Source organism: Spea bombifrons, chromosome 1 (assembly GCF_027358695.1).
Source record: "Spea bombifrons isolate aSpeBom1 chromosome 1, aSpeBom1.2.pri, whole genome shotgun sequence".
Classification (NCBI taxonomy): Eukaryota; Metazoa; Chordata; class Amphibia; order Anura; family Pelobatidae; genus Spea; species Spea bombifrons.
Window position 1 is genome coordinate 46,157,022 of NC_071087.1, and position 26,460 is coordinate 46,183,481.

Below are 26,460 nucleotides of genomic sequence, written 5' to 3' on the forward strand. Positions count from 1 at the left end.
CAGACACTGTTAACACTAACCACAACAATCAAACAGCGATAACAAGACAATAATAGAGACCCAGTACCATGATTCTGTTTTGTTAACTACTTGTATCAGCTGCACCAGGTATTTCTAGCTGACCAAAAAGGGATAAGCTATCAATTCTATTTCATCAGATAAACAAAAGAATGAAAACCTCTAGCTGATCCTAATTTACTAAACAAACCATCAAAGTCTTCATTCTTTCACCCTATTATGATCAGTGATGGTTTAAAGAAAAGTAACATTTTAACTTTGAATGAATAAAAGAGATCACAAAACGGTGTTTACATTATCCATCAATAAGATGTTACTAAGGCCTCGGGGTTACCTTTTTTATAATGTTAAATATTGCCAAGTGTATACATGTTGAACAGGAAGACTGACAGCTTAAGGTGGGGCTAAACTGTAGAGATCCTCTTTATTCTGCATTTGTTAGGAGTGGATATTTGTTTACTTTATTCAAATGCAAAAAAATAAAAAAAAGGATAAGGCAAATAAAAAAAGCAAAAGGCAAATGTAATGCTGTGTGCCAAAGCACCCGTGGCTAATGGCACAGTAATAACTGTTTTTGATTACTGAAGAGCAACATAGGTATTACATGACGAAGATATGTGGATTTTTGATGGGGACCGTTGATGATTTAAACCAATGGGTTGACAATATGCAAAGTAAAAAGTGTCTTGCTCTTGGAAGCTTACAATTTTCGCCTAGGCCTAGGTTGGTAGGTTTGGAAGGAAGGGAACGGCAGCACCTGTGCTTTGTTCCTGGGGTATATCACCCTGTAGGGGATCAGGTTTTCTGGAGACCAGGAACCCGATGATTAAGAGCTGTTTAACAGCTTAAAACACGTAAGGTGTTTTTGTATCTTTCTGCTTCCAAGCATCCAAACATCCAAAGTTGAAATAGCGATCAAGGATTTCCCTTGTCACATTTACACTTAGTATATCTTCTCCATGTATCCTTTTGAGGAATGGCACCTGGATATAACATTGTGTTCTAATTCATAGTACAGAAGACGGTAAGAGCAATGGAGAAACCTCAGGTGGGTGCTGGTGGGTGACTTTGGGCTCTACCCATTAATCAAAGCTCTGGATCTTTTAGCTATAAAGGTACTTTTAGCTCTACAAAAGAATACTGGAGCCAGGGTGGAATTATGCAGTTGACAAAATTAAAAAGGTAATTATTTAATTTTATTAGCGTAACTTTTATTTTGTGATGACCGATACAAATGTCTTGCTTTTAAGTATTAGTCATTTTCTTAAACAATATTACTACATGTATGTATATTTAATATTTTAATAATTTTACAAAATTATGGTTTTTATAACAGTAAACCATAGTAATACTGTGGCAAAGTGATAAAGTGAAACTTTAATGGGAATTTGTACAATACACTGTTTATCATTAAGCTATTGATTTATTAAAACTCTCTAAAGCTTGTAGGTGTTGGCGATTTGTATTTTGAAAGAGCTGAGATTATGTTAAGACTAAAATATCAAATCAATTTCCTGTTCTGAAGTTATCTCTTTCTTCTTCTCTCTTACAAAGGCTGCCTGAACCAATCAACATTAATCAGCAATATAATATATTATATATATAATATGTAAATAATGTATTTGTATACTAATTGTCTATGTATTTTCTATTTTTCATAATAAAAAAAAAAACATTAATCAGCAACTTAACAATAGGGGAGCAAATAATTAATGGAGAGAAAAATCATGCAGGTCCTGAGATTGCTGCTGTCATGGTGTAAGGTTTATTTATACATATATACTGCTTATTTTTATATATAGACAAGATTACATTGGTGTATAGAACTATACATTCTATATTGTTAAATCTACATTTAATTAATCAAATGATAATAACTAACAAATACAGTGCCAAATTATTTATTTTTCGATCACTTCCCAGGTTAAATTGCCCAAACCTTGGCACTTCTGTAAAATTATTAGTAGAAGGAGCAGGTTTTTTTTTTACACAACAGTAGTAGGAGGGATCACCTAAAGTTAGATTAATTGATGTCCCAGATGACCTTCTTGTGATCACAAAAACAGAATAATTCTGTACTTGGACACTGCAGCATCATTGAGTTAATAACAAATAAAGCATGATGTGACAGATGATCTCCTGAACATCATGGAATAACTATTGAATCAACAGTTCCTTGTGTGAACAGAACATATGGCAACATTCATTCTGTAAAGGGAGACTTGGAATCTTCTGTTAGTTGCTACGACAAAGTAACCCTTGTGTAGATCCGTTCTAAAGGAGACACCATTATTCACTGATTCTATAATAGTGTGTGCTTTACATCACAAAAATAGGTACAGATATGAACTTCTCATTCATATGCTGATAACATCCTGAGCTTAATTCCATGGGATTGTTGTTTTTTTCTGCTCCTGACTACAATATGCTTGCTGATTTAAAACATCTCTTTTCCCAAATCTTATATTTTGCAGTTCATTATATAAAATACATAATGATATATTTATATATATATATATACTGTATGTATAGTACGTTAGCTGTTCTACCTTCGCTACTAATCTCACCTTCCATAAAGAAATCATTTTTTGTAGGGTTTTTTTTGTTTATTATTGGTGAGACCAGCATTTTGGTATAAGAGAGTTGTTATGAAAACAGCTGGCATTGGTTGTCCCTCATTTCCTGATTTCCTGGACCCGTTGAATGCTTCTTCCTGCTGTTCCTACTGCATGTCAGTGTCACTTTTGTTGATGGACTTCACAGCGGTTTTAACATTTCTATAATATGAAAACCTGCAGGCACAGGGCACATTTACAGCATGTTTACTATTTACATATAGCATGTCAGCTCTTGCTCATTATACACAAATCCACATCATATACAGAACTGCATTGTGTCGAAAATGGTCCTTCACGTCATGCAACACCCAGTAGCTGAAATGAACAAGTCAGAAACTAAGTGGCTTACCATTGGCATGTCATTGGAAACATTTCAGCTTGTCAATGTAACTATTATTATATAATTATATATATAATTATAAAAGGTCAACCTCAGTGACACATCTTTCCAACCTTTCTAGCGGCCAAAGATGGACACTACTACGGGTTGTAGTTAGAGACATGGCTGGAATTGGGGCTTTACCAAGATATTTTATGTAACGACAGGCAGACAGGCAGACTTTACACTACAGTTAAGTGATCTGAACAATTGCTTTCCACAATCACTCCAAGTCTGGCTACGTAGGAGATAAGTAACCGGCCATCCAAGCCCACTTTGCCTGCTATATTGCTTGCACTCTAGGGTTAAAGCATTTTGAAATGTTTGCGCTCACCTGAAAACTCTAGGTTTACTCAATAAACTAAATTTCACCACGTTGCGCAGTTTTGCTTTGACCTTGGCTGCTGAACCCCTACTGGATCTTAATTAAATTGCATAAACTAATCTACATTAGTCATGCTGAGTCTGGAGACATACTAGAGGTTCCCCCTAAAACAATATGAATCCAATATGGGGGGACAGTAGAGCTGTATGAAATAAAGAAGCCAAAAACATACATTTATTGAATTTAGAAGTATTTTATAGCAATATTTTATTCTGCAGTAGCCAAGTCCTAGACCTGCAGCTCCCTATAACCCACACATGTTGCTTCCAACATATGACTCCATATGTTTCCATCGAAATACACTATTGTCCCGGCCCCCCGTTGAGCAGTTCTGCAGGATATCGTGGTGCTTTATAAATAAATCCCAATTATTGGCCTTTTTGTGTTGGTTATGTGTTCTCTTTACGGCCGTCCCATGCGAGAGCTTTCATACACAATACATAAGCGTCAAAGTTAACGATCTAGACTTGGCTTCCCTTGCAGCTTTGCCCCAGTGTCTGCAGTTCTCTCCTACACCCTCCCTTCCTCTCTCTGCTGTGAGCCTGGCTTTGCTTTTTCATTGTTGGAATCTGTCCAGTCTTGTTTTTTTTTTTTTCCTTCAATCCACAGTTCAGCTCCAACTTCAACCCCTTTGATCTTCTGCTCGGTCTTCTTTACCCGGAAGAAAACCCCTCTTTTGCCCGCTCAGCTGGGAGCTTTTGAGCACACGTGGAAAAAAAAAAAAAAACCTCTTGCGCCAGAGCCAGGATTTTTTTTTTTTTCTTCTTCCAATTTTAGTCACACAAAAGGGGCCTTAGAAAAAAAAATAGAGGAGGAGGAGGAGGGGGATGGAGGAAAACACAGAGATGAAAGAGACTGCCGCTTGGAGATGAAAGGATAGAGCCTGGCCAGCCAGATCCCGCCCTGGTGTGTGTGTGAGGCCCGTCCTCCGGCAGACTGCAGCCCTACCGCTTCTCACGCAAGTCTGTGCACAACCATGAGGCGTGCGGCGTGTCCACAGACGCGCAGGCCCTGCAAACTGGATAGGGTGACGGACAATCTCTGGCACTGCAAGGGCTGGGGACTACAACTCCCATCATGCCTAGATGTTTTATCACCTGTCGTGTCATCTATAACCGTATAGATAATATATCCACACTCCTAGATTGTAAGCTCATTTGAGCAGGGACCCTCGCTTTTTGTTTCTGTAAATCCAAACTATTATGTGATTTACTACTTGGTATATACTGTCCACGCATTGTACAGCACTGCAGAATATGACGGAGCCATATAGATCATTAAATCATAAATGTAAAAAACGTAATTCCACTAAAGGCGATGTGTTGTCATTGCAGCTCTAATTATAACTCAAAAGCATTCGTTAAAACTGCCTATAGCTTGTGCTTTCTCATTTAGTGTCATTGTTTTGAAAATAAAGTTAACCTTGTGGTGATTGGCAGCATTTAGTTGCAGGGCCAGAATTATCTAATCAACTCCCTGTCCAGACATTATCCCCTACACATCATACATCTCTACACCCTCACTTCCAAAGGCGGTCTGAACCAATTAATAACAATCAGCAACTTTACGACAGGTCAGCGATAACATAAAAGGTAGGAATAATCTTGCGGGCCCTGAAAACGGACCGATAAACTACCTTCCTCCATGATATATACACTAATATTCAAAGGTTTGGGGTCACTTAGTTGTTTTTGTTGAAAACAAATACATTTCTAGCTGTAACATAATTGCAAAAGGGTTTCTAATGATCAATTAGCCTTTTAAAGGTAGACTTGGGTTAGTGAAGACAACGTGCCATTGGAACACAGGAGTGATGAGAGTGATAAAGGGCCATTGGAACACAGGAGTGATGAGAGTGATAAAGGGCCATTGGAACACAGGAGTGATGAGAGTGATAAAGGGCCATTGGAACACAGGAGTGATGAGAGTGATAAAGGGCCATTGGAACACAGGAGTGATGAGAGTGATAAAGGGTCTCTGTACGCCTATGAAGATATTCCATTAAAAATCAGCCGTTTCCATCTACAATCATGGTTAACAACATTAACCACGTCTACTGTATTTCTGATCCATTCGATGTTATTTTAATGGACAAAATTTCTTTCAAAAATAAGGAAATAAAGTAAAGTGTCCCTAAACGTTTGCACATTGAGTGGGTTTTTAATACACATATAAAGCTTATTTTAATATGTAAGCGCACTTACATAGGATTTCATTAGCGTATTGAAAAGTTCCTTAAAAATATACAATTTACTATGAAAAAATGTTTAATATCACACGATGCCTTTAGTCCATATGTGCTGTGTGTTATGTGCATGCTTAGACTACTTTGTCACTTGAGTGTTTTTGGCTCTCTTTGAAGTGATTGGATCACTTGGCATTGAGTCACTGTCAGGTAATAAAACTTTTAGAGATTGTCACCTGATGATGACTCAGCCCTGCATGCCGATCGCACTAGTGTACACAGAGCAAATCTGTTTTCTGGTGGCTAGAGGCATTCTGTGTAAATGTTGGTCTGGTTACTCCTCTCTACGTCCAGACATTTAAATCTATAATGATATTCTTAAACACAGAAGAAGGCACTTAAGTATAGTCCAAATCATTTTTAAGTATGTTATCTGATTTAATTCAATTAAATTAATTTGTGGGAAAGGCTGGACCCCCACAACTTGCCCAGCTCCTCGCAGATACAAAGTACAGTATCGGTAGTCATGCCTTACATTCATTATCATCTACGTTATCGTCGCAATGCATCATGTTAACATAAACATACCAATTTCTACTCTGACTCATGCTGTAAGCTTCAACCACAACAGTGACTTGGTATATCCGTTTCGGGTATTACACCTTTACAAGGTGTAAAGGGTTAACACCCCATGGCACGGTAGGGAAATGCGAAGCTTGAACTTATTTCAGCTTGTGTTTAACCAAAGGAATCGGCACCTCTAAAGTTATTAATGATGGCGTGATTTAGTGCTGCGCCTACATGCGCTGAGCCAATTCCGTGGGTACAAAGCAACAGTAATGAACTTAATATGTACAGAAATTTTGGCTGCCACAGGTCAGTTCTGTTGGTTGGCTGAGTTTACTTGTTTGAATCATTGATATGAGAAGAGCACTAAAAAATTGTTGTATTCACAGGCAAGCCCAACCAAAATTAAATGTCGAAGTGCACATCATATGTTGTGTACATTTTGTTCTACCATTTCTCATCCCTTGTTATTTGTTGCCTTATAGCGAATAGTTCAGGAGCTGGAGCTGTCCTTATAACAGCATCAGATCTGGACAACATAAAGAGCATGCGCATGTTTATCTGAAAAGTTGACCTGCAAAGAAGATCCTAAAGAACATATTGGGCTCATTAATTTGACAGGGTACCCTGCTAGTAGCTTGGGATGCCTGGTAGTTAATACACCCCAGATTGTTATAAAGTAGACCTAGTATACAACACAACACAACACAGATAGATTTTATTTTATTAACTACATCTTATTTTAAGTAAAAATGTTGCTGGAAATGACCTTCCTTCTAGAGCAGCTCAGTAAAATAGTCAAGGCGGGAAGGGGAATGGTCTCCTGGGCTACTTGGATTTGAACGTGTTGGTCTACTACCAGAAGCCTTTTTTGTGTTTTACTAGTAATTACACAAACAGACAAAACAAAGTCGCAAGGAGATGTGGCTTGCTTCCCTGCCTGAATCCTTTCTGTGCTCCGTTTATTTGCTTTTAATTAATTCCCATTTGGTGAGTATGCGTTGTCTTTTATTAGTATTTTGTATTGTTGTACAAATAGGCCACTTGACTGGGCGGAATTTTATCAGCCAATTTCTGCCCATCTGACGTTAACTAGGTTACTTCGTATTGGGGTGTGAATTAGTACTTTCCTGGTATTACAAGTGGCGGAGTATAGGCAAAATTGGTGTAGGTGTGTGTATAAAACTAGGCAAGCGAGAGGTACAACTGGGAAGAGATAACTGAATCCACAGACGCCACTTCTCCTGGTTGTCATCGTCTACAATAAAAGTACTGATGGCTCCAACCTGAATTCCTTTGTGAATATTTTTCCATTTGCAAGCTAGAATGTAATACAGGGCACTGAATTGCCCTCTGGTAAATACAACTTGCAGAGTGTTACATACTTTCAGGCTGGTCGTCTTGGGTGTCAATCTGGCCACTATGAATTACATTTTTTTATTATAAAACACGCCAATAAAAAGGGCCACAACAATAAAAAATATTATAGCAATCAAAAAGTAGATATTAAGGAATGCTGGTTGTCTTATATGTCTAACATATATGATTTTGAGTCATAAAATGGGTCTTTTTGGCCTTAAGAAGTTTCTAATGATTGAATACAGATGAGATCAAACCAATACATTTCCCGACTACCACAAACCCTAATGCTATTCTATTGTATACATAACTGTCAATCTGTGGCGGAATGTTAAGTTAATAAATGTTATTAGGTATGTTATCAAATTTATGTTCACATTGATATAAAATGTCTCATTTAGTGAACCCACACATATTGCATAATGTTTTTTTTCAGGACAAGAAGGGCTTTCTTTAGATGCTATTATTTTGATCATATCATATAATATATAATAATAAAATATGGTGAAAAATGTTTTACTCATCTACAAAGTAATGAAAAACCTGCTAAAGATTTGTCCTATGTTTAGAAAACTCAATGTTTTATGGGGATTTTTTTTGCAAGTTATAGGGGAATAAGTACAAGTGGCATATTGTTATTTTAGGGGAGTAAAATGCCCCTTTTCATTCTACACTATTTTTTTCTTTTTTTGTACTTTGGGGCAAGAAAGGTTTTTTAAATGTATATTTCTAATGGAAGGGGCACCCGGTGTTTGGGCACCTATCTTTACATATTTGTTTAATTTTTATTATTTGTTGTTTTTAATATTTTTTTTCTTTTTTTGACATTTTCTTTGAATTGGATGGTTTCATTTTTTTTATATTTTTAAATTGTTGATCTCTAGATTTACAGGGCCAATTTTCCCTGAAATTGCTGATAGGAGGACAGACCCCCTTGGAACATATTTTTTTCACTGTTATTGGTTCAGACCAACAGAAGGGCGCTGCCATCTTGAGAAATGCATATTGTCTTCCAATATTGCACTTGTGATCGCTCCAAAAAGCGATCACACGGCACCTTTCGAGGCATTTCAGCCACACTGGCTGAGTGAAGGAAGCGATCATTAAACACTTCCTCTTTACAGCAGCAGGGCGCCACCATATATGAAATACATCGTGTCTATCTTTTTTTTTTTTAATTTTAATCTCAGTTTTAAAACATCGTGTCTTTCAATGCAGCAAATGTGATCGCTCTGGGATGGGAGAGGCATAAACCTATCCTGAAGCTAAGACAAGATCAAGGGCTAAATAAGGTTTAAATCAGACTAGATGGGCCAATGGTTCTTATCTGCTGTCAACTTTTAAGTTTCCATGCAACGTGTAGAATTTAACCCTGTGCGTACTATTGTTTTGGATTCTTAAAGTATTTGTTAATTTTCATCTTTTTTATTGTGTCATAAAGGTTGACATTATCTAACATGCTTGCTCGCATAGATACACTAACCTTATTGTTGTAATTGGGCAGAAAAATATCAATCCTTGTCCAGCTAAGAATGCTCCAGAACTGAGGAAATCCATTGAAATCATTGAGCCCTGTTTTATGTATGCGAATGCCAGTCAATCACCTGACGCTGGATATAGGCAAACATCAGATGAACAATATGTCAGGCGGCTATGCATTTCCTCACACATCAATAGTGTTTAAAGTGGTACTTCTTTTTCCTTCCCACATCCATCCCCTGGGACCCTAAGAAAAAAAATCAAAAGAAAACAGGACCATGAACCCACTCTATTGCCCCGTGGAAAGGGCAGCTCTGAATTTTGGGCCATCAGATGCAGCTGGTAGAAGCAGAAAAGAGAATCACCTATCATCCATACTATTATTTGTGGCCTATTCACCTGTTGTTGATTTTCCTAAAATCCTGAACTGAATGCAGATGAATGAAAACGTTTTTTTAGGTAAACATATACAGTATTATTTCAGATTAAAAAAAAAAACTAAAATGGAAATGTCCTACTTTAGGGGTCCTTTTGACAACCGCATTGTAAATATCATGGTGCATCCTTCTTCTTTTCCATTATGTTTAACCCTTTAAGTCTCACACAGCTATGCAAAGGCCGAGAGAGAAAGAGACAGAGGTTCATGACGCTCATCAGAACCCTATGCTATGCTGTTATGTGACTATTTTGCCAACTTCCAAAGCGGACTGGAACGGTTGCATTCACTAAGCATCTCGAGGATCAGAGGTTTAGATGTAATGTAAGCAAGTTTTACTTTATGGGGAGGGCAGTAGATGAGTGGAGTAGCCGCCCAGCAGAAGTGGTAGAACCTGCACGCAAGAAAATGTAAACAAGAATGAGACTGGGGGAAAATCTAGGATGATACCAAGGAAATTGGGGGGGGGGTAAGATGTTAACTGCTATTATAAACTCCCAGGTCACTGATATGAGTTATTGTTCGGAACAGGAGACGAATTACAAACTTAATAAATTGTATATTATACAATTACACAATACTACACCACATGTTTATATGTTGAAATATGAACACTGTCATAATGCCATGTTTTAAATTTATATTTCCTCCATTTTCTTTTTTTTAGAACTCTAACAATGGAATAAGCACATGCTGAACTAAAACATAAAGTTGGGTATAACCAACCACTCAAAACATAAAGCAGAATGATTTCACAAAAGAAAAGACATATGTATTGGGCACATAGCTACATGGATACACATCCCAAACCTTCTTGAATTCCCGTGGCTGTTTGCCAGGTACTTCTTCCACTGGAAGTTTATTCCATGTATCAACTACCCTTTCTGTAGATTAGGATTTTCTTACATTACCACTCAGTCTACCACTCTCTAAGTATAAATCATGCACACTAATTCTGGTACCCCACTTTTTACTTAAAAAGCTTTTTTTTATCTCCCTTCTGCAATGAACATATCCAGTCTTTTCTGGTATGTTTTGTTAGAAAGACCATGTACCATTTTAGTGGCCCTTTTTAGTTATCTTTATTTATGTCTTTTTCAAGTCAACAAAAAAGAGCCAGGGACTGTTTCTATTTTTCTGTTCATCCACAATTCCCCTGAATTTGTACTTTTATCATAATTATTTGATTTATATATACTCAACATATTCTTTAGCACTGTACAATGATGTCATACTTAAAAATGAGAGAAAGGTGTGGAGGACCCTGCTTGGAAGAGCTTATAATTGAAAGGGTCTTATCTCTTTTTCTCTCTCTATATATAGGAGATGACTGGCCATTCTGTAAGATCTAGAAATTGTATAGAGAGGCAAACACCATGCCATTATAGATCAAATAATAATTCAAAAAGAATATAAAAAGCAGGTGATGGAGGTGATAAAGCAGAAATTGTAAAACAAGTGTATGATAAAAGATAAATAGATAAAAAATATATTTTATGGACTACATAGAGATCTATCATCTACATGAATCTAATCATTGCTTAAATCGGTGATACTTGGAATTTATTCTGTATCAGTGTCTTCTCATCCTGTACCATAAGTAATCCTTGTATCATAATACTCAATCCTGCAAAATAGCAACATTTTTGTAATGTTGTGTAAAATCTCTACATATTAATTACGATTTATAAAGTTGTAGAGATACTCATTTTACACACCTCTCACGATATTAAGTGACAAAGGAAAAATAATATTGATATATTGGAAGAGTTTTGCCTAAAAGACAATGTTTGTCTGAAATCCAATAAATTTAAGGGTTTGTTTATTATAATGATGAATCAGGAATGTTTTGGCAATAATAATAATAATAATAATAATAATAAAATAAATAATAGTTATTCCACTGCAAAAAATGAATATAATATACACCTGATTATTAGAGACTTACTATTTGACAGCCCCCCCCCCAAAAAAAACTGTTCAGTTAAATTTGGAATATGCATGCAGGCAATAATGTGGTCACTTCCTATTCTAAAAAAAGTCATATGCTCCAGTGACATCATAAAACATTTTATTATCATTTAGTACTTGTTACCCACTAAATGAATTCTTGCAAGTCTGGATTAAATGCAGATGTTATTTGAAAGGAAACTGTTAAAAGAAATAGTTTGATGTCTGTGTTCCTCCAGCTTTTTCCTTTCTTGCTCTCATAATAATCAGCATCCTTTCCTAAACCTCTTATCATCCCGATCTACACCCCCCCCCCCCAAATATTGTGTTAAAGAAACCTGAAGGTTTCTGTTGTCTACAATGAAAGCTGGGCTTGGTGTTGAGGTTTTTCCCTAATTTATCCTGAGCTGAGATAAATCATCTTTCCCCTTTCAATGTCTGCAAAAGAAAAAAATAAATAAATAGAGAGAAAGATAGAAAAATAAATTCTAACACCAAAATGAGACTGGGATAATCTCCAGACCACATAAAAGGGGTAAGAGATTGGGAGGCTGCATTATGCTTCCTCCTTATTTAATGAAACAGTTTGTAAAGCTGGATCTTAGATTGCTCTATAATACACCAATTTCCCATAAATATATGGGAATTTCCCTATATATTATTTAAAATTATTAAACCACATTTATTTTTTTAAAATTAAATATAACATGTAAAAAAACCTATATCGTTTTAACTATTTCTCCTAACTCAAGAGGAAGAAATATTTGGAGAATAATGCTCTGTTAACACTAGATTGACAGATCACAATCTGTAGATATTACTCAGCTTTCAGCTATTTAAAACCAAAACATGTTTTGATTTACACTATTTTCCTTAATTTTGCTTTTAGCTCTAATTGTCCCATTTCGCTTATGCTAATAAATAAAGCAATACACTAAATAGTTAATTCTTCTATTCCATAATAACTACCTAGAAAAAAATATACGTTAATAGATAATGAATTAATAAATGATATGAAGTTGAGTATATAAATATATATATATAATGAAAAAAAAAATATATATAATGAAAATTTTGTAGAGGCATCATAGAACATCATAGAAAAAAATGACAGTGGTTATATTCTAGGATATATATGCATTTTTGGAATATATCCTCTTTAGATTGATTTGACTGTATTGTAAACCTACAAGGTTGACAAAACAATCAGTCAGTTGTTCCTAATTATTCAATGCATTTATTGCCCATCTCACAGCTTGCAATGAGGTCTGGGACAGGGATAAGGTGCTCTAAAAAATTAGTATGTAAATCCCACCTATTAGCATGAGGAAGAAAATAGGATTTGCATTGGCAATAGGTGTGATTCTCTTGTATTGTGTACCACTAACTTACAAATGACTGGCTGTATCCCTGTCCAGACAGAGTACAAAAGGTTTTAAATACTTATACTGAAGAGTGTATCACTTTTATTCAGCGAGCAAAAAACACAATGAGATCAGACAATCATCCAAGGTAGGAATCGTGCAACAATTTACTGTGTTTTCTTTAGATTTCTCTGTGTATTTGTTATATGATATATTAATACAAATACATATAATGTTCTGATCATAGCATATGTATAATATTGTGATATAATGCATTACATTGTTTGATCTATGCAAGTGCAGTTTCTCTCCTCCTATGCGATGAATAGAGAGTGCATGTGTGGATTAGATGGCTAGCTCTTGTGTGGTTTTGTATAGGTGAGTGGGTGAGTGAGAGGTGCAGTTGGTCCATGTGAAGAGGGTGCAATGAATGGGCTCACCTCGAGATCCCAGATGCCATCCTCAATAATAAGAGCTCATAGATTAGCTCCATGCTTCTCTCTGTCCTCTCTGCTAATAATAAAAGAAGGGCTCTATCCTTCATCATTCAAATGGATCTGTTTGCTGTAACTTCTGTTTGATCTCAGCTTATACTTACCCCACATTAAAAAGCACTTCTGTGTATGCCTCTGGGGTGATGGGGCATTATTTCCTTTTTGCTTAATGGTTGACCCCAGGTAGGATGTGTAAATAGATTAACAAATCCAGATACACTGACAGATACATATATATATATATATATATATATATATATATATATATATATATATATATATATATATATATATATATATATATATATACACTGACAGATACATATAAATATATTTATAATTGTTAGGTAGAGCCACACTTTTAAATTGGTATTGGGATATTTTCCTTACTATTATATTTGATATTCTGTGTGTATGGATATGTCCATATATTATATCCCACTTGCATATCACGGTTCGTATAGTATATATAACATAAAGTCCTAAACCCATTTCTCATGATATACACACTTTCACCTTCTCTCCCTCCAAGCCTTTGGCTCTTCTTGTTATTATTACTATTATTATTATGACTTTGGTTAATACTCAGTTGAAGTCCTTGTGAAGTCCAGCCACCCCCTTCCCCTATACCCCTGCTTCTTTTATGTACCCCCTCCCTACACCCCAGAACCCCTATTCTGTGCGCGATGCGTACACCTGGCCGGTTTATTAGATCTCTCTCGTCTGTTTTTGTTAATTGCTGTTATTAGGATTATTTCATTTCGGTGTGCTTTGCCTCCCCTTAGATGATTCCCTCCCCTCCCTCTCCACTTCCCCTTCTCATCGTGTCCCCTCCTGCCCCTTCATTTGCTGAGCTGGTGTGTGTGTCTGTTTCCCCCCTCTATCAGCGAGCTGTCAATCACGGCAGCGGCAACTCTTTCATCTCTTTCCACCGCCTCCTCCCCTACAGCAGACTAAAAAGAGAGGGGGGGGGAGGAGGAGGTAGGAAGGGGTGGAGGGGGTGCACAAGAGGAGGGGGGATGTTAAAGTTACATTACACAAACACACACTGCTTGCCCCTTCACATTTCGCAGGGATAACAGCCTGCCACTTGCAATCCCACCCTATAGCTAGTACAGGAGTTCTACAAACTCACTGGGGAGAGCACAGGCAGAACAGAGGATTCCCGGAGAGAGGACTCAAGGATCAAGGTGATGGAGTAACCTTTCATTTTGGCTTTAGAGAAGACTGGGGTTTTACCTGAAGGTCCAGGGGCTGGAAAGTAAACCCCTCTCACCGATCTTCTAAAACCTCATCTCATTGCTTTCTAAACTCCTTGTTTTTGAAAGATCCGGAGGGGGGATTACAGAATAAGAACACAAAAAAGCACGCTTTCTTATTCTTTACTTCGAATGTTAGCGAGGTCTCCTTCTTTTAAGATCAGACATCCTTGTGGTGTTACTCACCTCTGAGTCACTGCCTGGGACAAAAACCTACTTTCTGTTAGTCACAATCACAACAAACCTTTTTTTGTGTGTGTTTTCTCTGCAGTACTCAACTTGAAGCCTTTACTAAAGAAAGTTTTTGGATGGTTGCACAAGAAGCTTTGGCTCCTGGAGTGTAGACCTTGGTGATCGCACCGTCGACCCCTCAAAAATTCCAAGGATCTGAGTCTACAGGTTCTCCTTGGGAGTGTGTAGGACATCCAGCTGGGGACTGATCTCCTGCCAAACACAAGGATTGACACTCCTAATCAGCCTTAGAAGAACAAGAATATTTTTAGGAGCAACATCTTTTTTTTCCTGAAAGAGAGAAGCATCCATAATCTGGATATAGGTGTCAGTTCGTCATTGCTGATATTAAGGATTTCAGTTGGAGGTAGTGTGGATAAAGTTGTAAACCCCTTTTTTAAGCTTGGGGTCCATTTTTGTTGCAGTTTGCTAAGACCCCTCTGTGCACAGTAGTGGTGCACACAGGTAAAAAGTCATGCCTCAGCTCTCTGGAGCAGGAGGAGGCAATGGGGGTGGAGGAGACCCTGAATTATGTGCTACAGACGAGATGATCCCATTCAAGGATGAAGGTGATCCCCAAAAGGAGAAGATTTATGCCGAAATCAGTCATCCAGAGGAGGAAGGGGACCTTGCTGACATCAAGTCCTCTTTAGTCAATGAGACTGAGATCACTCCAAGCACCAACAGTCACGAGGTAAAGTGGATTTCACTTGGGTGGGTTTGAGGATACCTTAGTGTTTGTGTGCCCACGTGTGTATAATCATTTGTGTGCCACATGTTTCTAAGCTGTGCCTTAAACTTCATAGAGTAGCAGGGACAACTCACTTGGCACTGACTCATTTAACCGTTCATTTGGAATAATCATCTCCTAGTTCCTGTTCTAGAATTCATTCTTTAGGAAGTTTCCAGATTGATGTTACTAATGTGGTTGAGGAATTACTTCACTTGAGGATTAGTGAACCCCATGTTGTCCCTTTCCATTCTGATTGATCATACTACTGTAGCAGTCCTTTACAGAACCGTGTGTCACTCAGACTTCTACATACTTGCCATGAGGGCAATCACTTGACATATTGAAGAAACTGCCCCTTGTAAACTTGTCCTTGGTGCTCATTGTGTCAATCTTTCAAAATGTCCATGGGCCATAGGATTTGGAGGCATAACTGCAAAGGAGGCTAATTAAAGTAGGACAGTAAATATTATAAACTTGGGTCAATAATCTGTCTAGTCCCACATCCATTACAGAACCATTCAGGCAGAAGGTATTATTTGCCATGAAAAGTGTCTGATTGAATGCTGTTGCACATTTTGTTACATGACTGCTTCTATATCCTGGGCCAAGATCCAAGAAAGGTGGAGACCTCAGCATTATGCCAACTTTTAGAGAGACATCCTTTTCCATGGGATTCCCCTTCATTGCTGTTTGTTTTGGTTGCTGTGGTTTCACCATAGTATTATATGTGGGGGGGGGTATAACTTTCATGTGACATATATACATGTATGTATATGATAGCTAAGGTTTCTACTCTCACCTGGGATATTCATAACCTCTTTACACCTACCGGTGTATAATTTTGTATATGTAACTTTCCTTCCACCTACATATTGAGTTAGCAGTGATAACACAGCAGAACCTGGAATGCACAATTAAATATTAAATATACTGAGATCATTTTGAGTTGCATAAGAGTGTTTATAAAAGAGATCACTCTGTAGTACCGGTAATTCTGAATTTTAAACTATGTATTGTGTATCATTACTATTAATAATTGGACTTGATATTATGAGGCCAACGAGGCAGCATTCAGTAAGGCAAAAGTAACGCCGGTGTCCTCCCTACCTAACAATGAGCTGTAGTTGACCATAGGTAGCAATGTTTTTAGCATGAAAGTACAGACAATCATTATGCTTTGAAGAACAAGGATGATGAACATTCCAATTATGAACAGCAACATTATTTATTCTGGAATAAAATAATTTAAGTATCTTTAAATTCACATTAAATATGTTTGGTATTGAGAAACTATTTCTTTTTATTGACACATATATCACCATGTTTTTTGTGGTTTGTAATCTAATCATCTAATAATATAATATAATGTAACCCACTTATTCACGTGTCAAAAACATCTGACAAACCACGCAAATGCCTCTTCTGGTGCCTACAGTAGGATGCTTTAATTTGCTTTTGAAGAATTTAAACTAAACCAATAAACCAATTAAAATGTAACACAAAATTATAGAGTGACATGTATATATATATATATATATATATATATATATATATATATATATATTGAACTACTCACTGCCTTAAATAATGAAGTTATTGGAATATCAGCTCAATGACTGTTTAATGACTGGAGTCTCTCTTATCTTCTGAAGCTGTATGTCTGCTTTCTTTTGCCTGTATGTAAACTTTATTTTATTGCCTATCTAATCTAAGATTAACCCCTGCAATGATACCCCTCCTCCCCGCTCCTTTGAATTTTTCGGCATTTTTGTTTACTTAGTCTGACCACTCAAGGAAACAGCTCTAGTTTCTGTTGTGTACACATGCATTTACTACCAATACCATTTTGGTTTTAAGTAAATGCCAATTTCTTAATGATAGCATTAAGAAAATGATAGCGCTAGAGGCCTGGATGGTAAAATGTTGAGGAACGGACATAAACAATATGGTCGTTGTGTAGAGGGGAAAAAAAAAGTCTAACAACCATGTTGACTCTTCCTTCCTGCAAAGTTTGATCTAAGCCAAACACGTCAAGATTTAGAGAATACCTTAATCATGTGACTTGATTAAATCCGAGCTCCGGGAAAAAAAAAGCTCCGGCAAAACTAAGAATTCATGACCGTTTAAGAGGGGGCAGTCAGATATGGTCTTAAAAAACGTAAAGACCGGTAATTTAATCTCTGCTAATAATTTTACACGCATCAATAGCCAAAATATTTCTATATCCTAAATTATAGCTTTTCTGTTAATGTCGTTAAAAAAAGTAGTATTGCCTTATGTTCGCTCTGTATAAACCATGTGTGTATCCAGCTGTTTTATATCAAAGAAATAATAATAAATCATTATAAATATATAAATAGTTTGTCATCGTTAATTATGTTTGGCAATTGAAGTCTTCAACGTAAATACTGTATATATTTATTTCTTTGTATAATGAACATCATAGAATAACATTTATTATAACCAAATATGTTGTATCTGTTAATTCTCATGTGCTGGCACATACTGATTTTTAGTTGCTGGCTTTGACTAGTTTTATTCACTTCTCGGTCGATTTTATGATTCTAATGAATTGATAGCCCCGTAAACTGATAGATGACAAATTAAGTTCCTTTGTAAAGTAATACATTACGGTCACACCATTGAAAGCCCCTCAGCGTCACAGTAGGGAATGCCTACTGTAGATAAGTACAATAACACTCCCATGATAGTAATTAATGAGATTAACGGACAAATGCCAAATGCTGAGATGTCATAAAAATACATTTACAAATGGTAACCCAGAAAACCAACCACCAGTAATAAAGCCATCCCGTAGGCCACGAGCGAGTGTGATATACTTGCTGACAGAACACTCATGCTCTGAATTGGATTGTCAGCACAGTAGGTTTCTCTTGACCAGCTGTTGCTTTATAAGGCATGTCTGGCTGCAGATGCTTGGGGTGGACACATGTTTCAAGGAACGAAAATTAAAAAAATATATATATATAACAACAAAAAGAGAAAATTATAAAATATTAATGAGCTATTATATATATATATATATATATATATATATATATTATAGTTTGTCATGTTACAACCCTGGTCGATAAAAATAGACGGTAGACTCCGTACTTGAATGTTACTGTAAATTCCATCCGTTGGATCTTCGACCATCTGTCTATTAGTGAACAGGGCGCTGGAAAGGATGTGGAAAGGATTAATCGAGGATTGGTGGGCCGCTCTTGTGTAGGGGCATGTAGCATGTGTTACATTTCACACCGATCTGCAAAACCATGTAATGAAATCTACATAGAAGCATTTTTTTTACCTAGGCTTTACTTATTAGTGGAACTTATTAGTCAAAACTAAAAAAAATCAAATTCCTTGTCAAAAAAATAACAGCAAATTGATATAACGACATTAATTAGATTTATATTGTATTTAAGTCTTATTGAATAGCTAGAAACCCTCATAGCAAATCATAATTTTGTTTCTGTATGGCCAGTTAGCCCTCTGTGGGGACCACCTGTTCTTGTATCCATATCTATAAAAAAAGGGAAATTTATGATACTAGTAATGCTGGATATTTAGCTTGCTTTATCACCACACGGGTGTTTTATTTTATTTATTGTTACCTGGTGGTAAGAGGAAACCATCATGTTGAAACAGATTAAGACGCCATGGCTACTTTGTTTTTCAGGTTTATCTCATGTATCAGAAAAGTTATATGAGGTTCTCGTCAAAGATTTAGGGGGCATGAGGTGTTAAGTTTACATTTATGCATACATAATGTAAATAACATGTTTTAAATTCAGGAGACACAACGGGACCTTTTGGAGCACCTATTTCAAGATATACCGTTAACAACCTCATGTTAGGGTGGAAGTAACACACCATACAATCAATCTACTCCTGGGCTCAAGATAAGGGGAAAGTGGCTAAAATCCTACTTTGAATTGCAAATACTAGTTTCACAGCATCAGTGGACTACAACATCCTTAAACCTTCTCACATTATACATAGCTCCTCTTCAAAGTTGTGTTAAAGTTAAATGACGGGTTAAACTTGATGGACACTAGCACTACAAGGGATATGTGATATTGCTGTGCATAGGCCCATGATACTTGAAGCTGTCTTAAATCTATCCTTCTTTAGTGATGCCAGATATAATCCCATATATTGCCATGAGTGCAAGAGCTAGTGATATATATTTCTATATATATATATACATACATATACAGTGACGTTGTTAAGGCCGAAGCGCTACGCTAATACAATCTAAAAATATTCCAAAACTGAATAGTTTACACCCATGGGAGAATTAATCACTGCCAAATAACAAATGACCTTTTTCAATGTATGACCACAGTTTTCACTTTTTCATTTCCTTTTTATGATTCATATAAACTTAAGTAATAGAAATGAACACATCCATAATATTTTAAATAAATAAATATATATATATATATATATTACAGAACCTTTTATTTTAACTTTCTTTACTATGGCTAACATCTAGCCCCAAATGCATAGTTTAAGGATAGTTTAGGAAAAAATAACCCCCCCCCTACACACACACACACTTCTGACAATATTTATTTTAATGCATCTGGGACACCCACTTTCAGGATGTGAATAAATGAAGAGATACAAACTGTATAATTACTATCAGATGGCATTGGCCTCGGTTTGGTAAACACATTAGCGGCTACCTGGCTACATCAGAGGAAGGAAGCTCAGAGTCAAAAGCCCCCTTTCTTTATTATTTCCGTGAGGTTTCTCCAGCAAAGCTGCAGTAAATTCAGCTGTTCTCTAGTTGCTATGCCCGACTTCACTAGTACATAGGGAAAGCATGGCTGAAATGTATTCTTCTAAAATGTACAAATTATGAAAGTATAACTAGTGATGGGAAATCCTCTGAGATAAAAGTGCTGCTCGAGAGTACTAATATGTGAGAAAAGTGTAATAACTAGATCTATTTGTGGCGTCCCTACGTTAATTTAAGTAGCATCATTACCTAACTGGGGAAAATCTTTGATGAAGCACCCTTGATGGCTTTGTTAGATTTGGTCTAGAATAACTATATGCTTCCATTGTAGGCATTATGGCATCTTTAAACTATTAAGACCGAAAGTGTCTTATACGCATATCACTATAGAGAGTTGACTAAGAGGAGCATCGGAAGCTGTGAGACTTGTATGGTGGTTGTCAGATGCTGTTGACACCAAGGTCTTCATTAAACTGGAGGAGACCTTTTTAGTATGTGTGTGTGCTTGTAATATTAAAATGTAAGTTATGTTTGTGTATGCGTGAAGGCCAACATTTTTAAGTTCTTACTGAAATGTCTCCAAACTAGACTTGCAACACGTTCTCTGCTAATGACACAATTACATGCGAAAAACAACATCACATATTTATTGTTCTCCTGTTTAACTTTGTTGTCTTCACCTTACTTTTAGCACTCCAGAAGAAGGCAAGACTCATATCATGAAAAATCTACGGATCATCCAGATGATGGTGAGTTATATAGAGAGCTAACTTAGAATTCCATTGATACATGCTACTTCATTAGACCTTTGAATTTAATTTTAGATTTGGAAGGCAATGGAACTGATTAGAGTCCTTGAAGTGCTTGGATTGTCCCATTCTGTTCTAGGTCCTTAAATACCTCTGGTGCACGAACTACCTAACATTGCCAAATACCATGTAGTTGGTGTGTTCATGGTATGCATACTTGTTTTACTAGTGCAGAAGTGCACACATGATACCATTTTATAGTATAAATGGAGAATGAAAGCAAATATGGGCTATGACCAAATGTCGTATCAAATACAGTTGCTAGCTTTAGTCTCTTAGAGACATCTGTCTGCCTCACTCTAAATAAAGAACCATACAGTGCACTTAAAGCTCTGTTCCTGGCTCTATATAGTGTAATAGCTGTCTCTGTATATATATATATATATATATATACACATTACCATGTTACCATTCTCTAATTCATCACAACATCCTATAACGTTAAACTGTCGCATAGCTTCTACTACACATAATATGTTTGGACACAATGTATTTTATTGGATTTAGAGTTAATCATGCATGTTTATATGTCTTGAAACTGAAGATTTATTTATTAGTAAATTGTATTTCAATAGGAGTTCTTGTTCTTAGGTTCCATGTTCACTTCTGCTTTTGTTAGGTTAAGTCAAAATGCATAGCTTTAATTAATCTGCTTTTTTTTCAATTCATGGACAGTTTTTTAAACATAGTAACACTGTAGGTGTTAGACAGTCTTGTCTTATGTCTTGAGTGTCTGTTGGTCAACCTGTGGACTACTGTTGGACTGATACTCTCAGAATTAAGAGAGAGTTGCAGTCCCATATAGGCTGAAGGGCTATAGGTTGCCCGACCCTAGCTTATATAAAACGTTTTTTTTCTTTCAAAAGCTATTTCATAGGTATATGACTTTTTTTTTTTTTCCGTTTTGGGAAAAAGCTGGAAAACATCCGGATTGTGGTTTATACTGCAAAGGCCCTTCATATCCTGGATACCCAAGTTATATCATGATGCCAAACATGAATAATGACCCATACATGTCAAATGGATCTTTGTCTCCACCCATTCCAAGAACAGTAAGTGCACTGTGTTTTACAAGTATGTTTCTTCTGAGACTTGGGCCAAGTCAGATTTTTGCGTAACATTTATAAGCCTTCAAGCTCGGCTTGGCAGCACAAGGTACTTTGCTATGTGAACTGTACTGTTAATGTTCGTACTGGATTTTTCAGAACTGAAATATCCTGCCTTCGTTTTCTTCAAATTCTTGTAAATGTAAATGTTCTGTAACATTGTCCTTTCACGGCTTTTACACAAGATTTCATCTGGAATATTCTAGAATGTAACTCGTTTGTTTTGGAGAAAGACGTCCATAAATTTGCTTGTGTCTTTCAGGAATAGACTCAAATACCCAGTGAATATTTTTTTTTTAAATGGTATTTTTTCCCCTTTCACTGAATGAATCTGATATATAAAGTAGACATCGGAAGCATGGTCTATTGTTGTGCCTCTGGCTAAGACTCTTTGTAGATCTTATATGACATAATAGAAGTTTAGTAAGGAACTATTCATGACTTTTTTTACTGGTTATTTCTGACTGCCTTCTAAAGAGCTTTACATTTGTATGGAAAAATGTCAAGGGAACTACTTTCCACAAAGTTTATTAAAGCCTTATTGTTAGAAAGGCAAGATAGCTACCATAATCAGATCAAATGCAGGGATCAGATCATACACAAGAACCTTCTTAAACCCTAATACTTACCTTCGAGTCTCAATTTATTGGTGGTCTGGGCTGTCAAGACCTTGTTATTTGGAAATATTAACCAATAGTGCTGCAACTTTAAGACACGGTTCTTTGTGATGCCATCAGGAAGGTTCTTCTATTTTCATCCTGGTATGAGCTAAGTGTTTCCACTGTGTATTAGCTATGGACGTGTTTACTATGTCAGATTTGGTATGGATTCATTCAAATACTTTCGAATGCATCCATATAGTCTTTTTTTTAAGGACACAGTCTTGTATGCCATACAGCCCAACCAATGAGGAATTCTTATTAAAAGTACTTAGTAAGCAGAGCTGGTCGGCTATGTGTATGCACTGGCAATCATCTCATGCAAACCAAGGAGCTGGGGCAGGTAAAGGGGGCACTTCCGTCGGGGATTCTTCTATTCATTAGAATGAGGGCAGAAGTGTACATTTAAAGGGGATACTTGGCTATCATATTCATTAAAGTACGTATGGTGACTGCTGTGTCCCTTTAAAGATAAAACACCAATGCAATGTGTTAAACAGCGGTAAACACAGCGTGATGCATTATATGAACAACATGATGAGGGACTTTATTACCATTCAAAGCGTAACTCCACGCAAGGTGATTATTTTAGCACCTCAGACATTTTGCACGGCTAGCCAATTGTCTGTCATGTAGCAAACGTTTAACGACACCTAAGTGGTAAATTGAAAAGCATAGGTTCCCGGCCCCCGTGGACATGTAAACACAGACAACTTTTGTTCTCGCGTGCTTTCCATTGTTTAAGTGTCGCAGCAATTGTCCTATTAACGGCAGGCGCAACACATGTGGCTTTATGGAGGAACCGAGAAGTTTCCAGCAGGCCGTGCGTCTCATTGGGGGAAACGTAGGACCAAAGGTGGCATAATGCGGGTTCTACGGAAAATGTGATCACGATGTAAATGTTCAATTCTCCTGTTGATTAGATCATAGCATTAACTTTTACGCCAAGAAGACGACTTTTTATACATAACCTCCAGTGTATGTTTCTGTAAGCATATATATATATATATATATATATATATATATATATAGTACAGTATATAGTGTCGGTGCGCAAAAGACCTCTTATTTATAATTAAAGTAGTGAACACTGGCACCGTGCTCTTTGCTGTACTACTTTCACATGCGCAGGGAAGTCTGTTTTAAATAAAGAGATCCCATAATTTGCATTCTTTGTTTTCTCCCAGTGGTGCGGCGTACATCGATTTAATTTAAAGCATTTGCACTCTGTACCACATAGGGAGTGGGTGAAAAGGCCTGGCTTGTGTTGAAAGATATTTAATACCGCATGGTTTCTTTACCGGATGGCAGTCATGAACTAGCAGACAAAGCTTTAATGGTTAAATCTGTGTCTTGTTTTAATGTCGGAGAATGTTGCGCAATGTTTCTTTTTTTCCATGTAAGACTTGTGTAACTATTTAAGCCCCTCACAACTTTTATATGTGCAACTATATTAATATTAAAACATTTCGATTTTTATCACAATTAATTCTTCTGTCGTATGACATTATTAACCATTATGGCTTCTAGATCCTTGAGGAGTAGAACGTACACACTGATATGCAATGTATGTATGACTTAAAAAAAGCTATTAAATGGGGCATTCAATCTGTTGTAATGAATTTAACTCTTCTATATTAAAATACGATATTTAGTCTTTTCATTTATTTTAAATAAATTGAGATCTGTAGCATAAGGAGGAAAGACTAGCTTATATAACTAGTTATCTTCCTTCCCCTCATCCCACCATTAAAGATGCTACCCGAACAGCCATTAGCTTAAAATACAGCAGAAATAATGTGCGATTCTAAATAATATATAGATCTCTTATGTTTAGTCAGTAAACACCATTACATATATTCGTTTAGTGTACTTAACTCTACAATGTAGGGTTAGGGAAAATAGACGAATCCACAATTTCCAAGTCGTTTTTAAGACATACTTCGGACACAAAAAAATATGACACAAGATTCTTTCCTTTCCTTAATCACATAGATTTGGAAGGCCAGCGCTCAGTTTTTGAGCATAATGGGTAAAATGCCCTGTTTAATAGGGTATTTTTTAAGGTGCCAATGAGGTTCAAAATTGTTGAGATTTGTTTTATACAATTTGTAGGTAAGCAAACGGTGAAACTTCAAAGAACCGGTAGGCCTTCTATGCTGTTAAGAACAGACGTGCAGTCTGAAGGATCACTTTCAAAGGTTATTCCACTGCTACAAAATGGAGGGCTGGTTTTCCTATCCCTTTAATGGAATGTTATGCCTTCCTGTTTATTGGAGTCTTGGCATTGCTCTCAGGAATGTGCTGGTTTGGAGATTCAAAATGAACGCACATCACTTTTCTAGATTCTAGAACACAAGCATTTCCACCCCCTAAAGATTGAATAACCACACGCACTAACTGGTAAAAAAAAATATGTACCATAAGAGTGTGAAGCATTTAATTGCAGTATAGAGCCTTTTGGCCTCCTATGCACATTCTTTATATGCAAAGCTCGGGTCAAGAGTGCATTGCTAAGACCTTAAGAGCCACCTTCAGGAAACTGCTTTAGGAATCAATTAACAGTTAATTGATCATTCAGTCAATCACCTTTTCTATATATCACTAAGCAAAGGTGTGTGATGCTATGTAAACCGAACCCTGACAGATGCCTCCAGGGCTCTGTGCTGTGCACCTGTGGTTTTAGGTGGGGGATTAAATGAATGCAGGAACGCATAAAGAACAAGGCACCTCGGCGAGCTTGCTTTTCAACGATTACTTTCATTAGTTAAACTCATGTTGTTAGTCTTTAAAATGAAGAGGCTACAGATGGTTTGGATTCATGTGCGAGTGGGGCACACCCTATCAAAACAATGATGTCATTTAAAGACAGTAGACTTCCCATGCATGATGGGGGATGCTGGAGAAACCCACAAGGCTTTACATTTATTTGTGGTCTTTTGGTTAGTAAGCCATTGTATTCCAAAAAGTAAGCTATGTGTGCTGTCCCATGGCAGTGAAATGTAGGGGCATGCAAAGTGTCCATAGAGGGAGGCACGATGGACATCTCTAAATGCTTAGCTTTGGTAAAGTTTAATCGACTGGTAGAAAAATAAAATTTGATTTCATCAGTCCTTTGTCTCATGAAAGATTCAGGACATCCTTACGCCTTTTCCACGTGTTTTTACATTTTCTCACTGTCTTACGGTAGAGGAATACTGTTATTGATGGGACTAAGAAACAATCACAATAGTGAGTGAAGTCAGTGGACAACAACGTACCATAGAGATGCTTCATACCCTATAGAGACCACCAATTTATCTTCAAGTTATTATGCCTAAGTATTATCCCAAGGTTTTCTATGCAGAAGAAAGCTTGAAACTGTGAATTAGGATTGGTTTTGTTACATTACTCGAAGCGTCTTTTTACAGTGGGTGCAGGAAGTGGGTGAGCGGGGGTTGGGAAAGGTTTGCAGCGATTTTGTTAGTGGATATCATAATTAAGTAGTAAACAAGTACAGTCTGTTCATTTTTTTACCCAAATATGTTTTAAAATAAAAATAGAAATGTATTAAATCCTCATGTTGTTTGTATACAATGCCATATCGTAAAATCTCACACTCATTACATTACAATATCTCTCCTATCGTTAAGTTGCAATTGTTGTTTAGGTAGCCTTTGTAATGGCGTGGGAGGAG

At 36.7% G+C, this 26,460-nt stretch overlaps 1 protein-coding gene across 3 annotated transcripts in view; it reads left to right on the top strand.

Annotated features, from left to right (window-relative positions):
- Window positions 1-14,279: 14,279 nt before the first annotated feature.
- The window catches only part of LEF1 (lymphoid enhancer binding factor 1), a 46,183-nt gene continuing 34,002 nt past the window's right edge, over window positions 14,280-26,460 (top strand). For 2 of the 3 annotated variants that reach the window (XM_053461516.1, XM_053461515.1), the window contains exons 1-3: window positions 14,595-15,418; window positions 20,902-20,959; window positions 21,935-22,071. In XM_053461516.1, the coding sequence (XP_053317491.1) occupies window positions 15,200-15,418; window positions 20,902-20,959; window positions 21,935-22,071 (414 nt within the window). In that variant the 5' untranslated portion in view covers window positions 14,595-15,199. Of the gene's footprint in view, window positions 14,425-14,594; window positions 15,419-20,901; window positions 20,960-21,934; window positions 22,072-26,460 lie in introns of those variants that run through there. The other variant, XM_053461514.1, reaches the window with a different exon arrangement.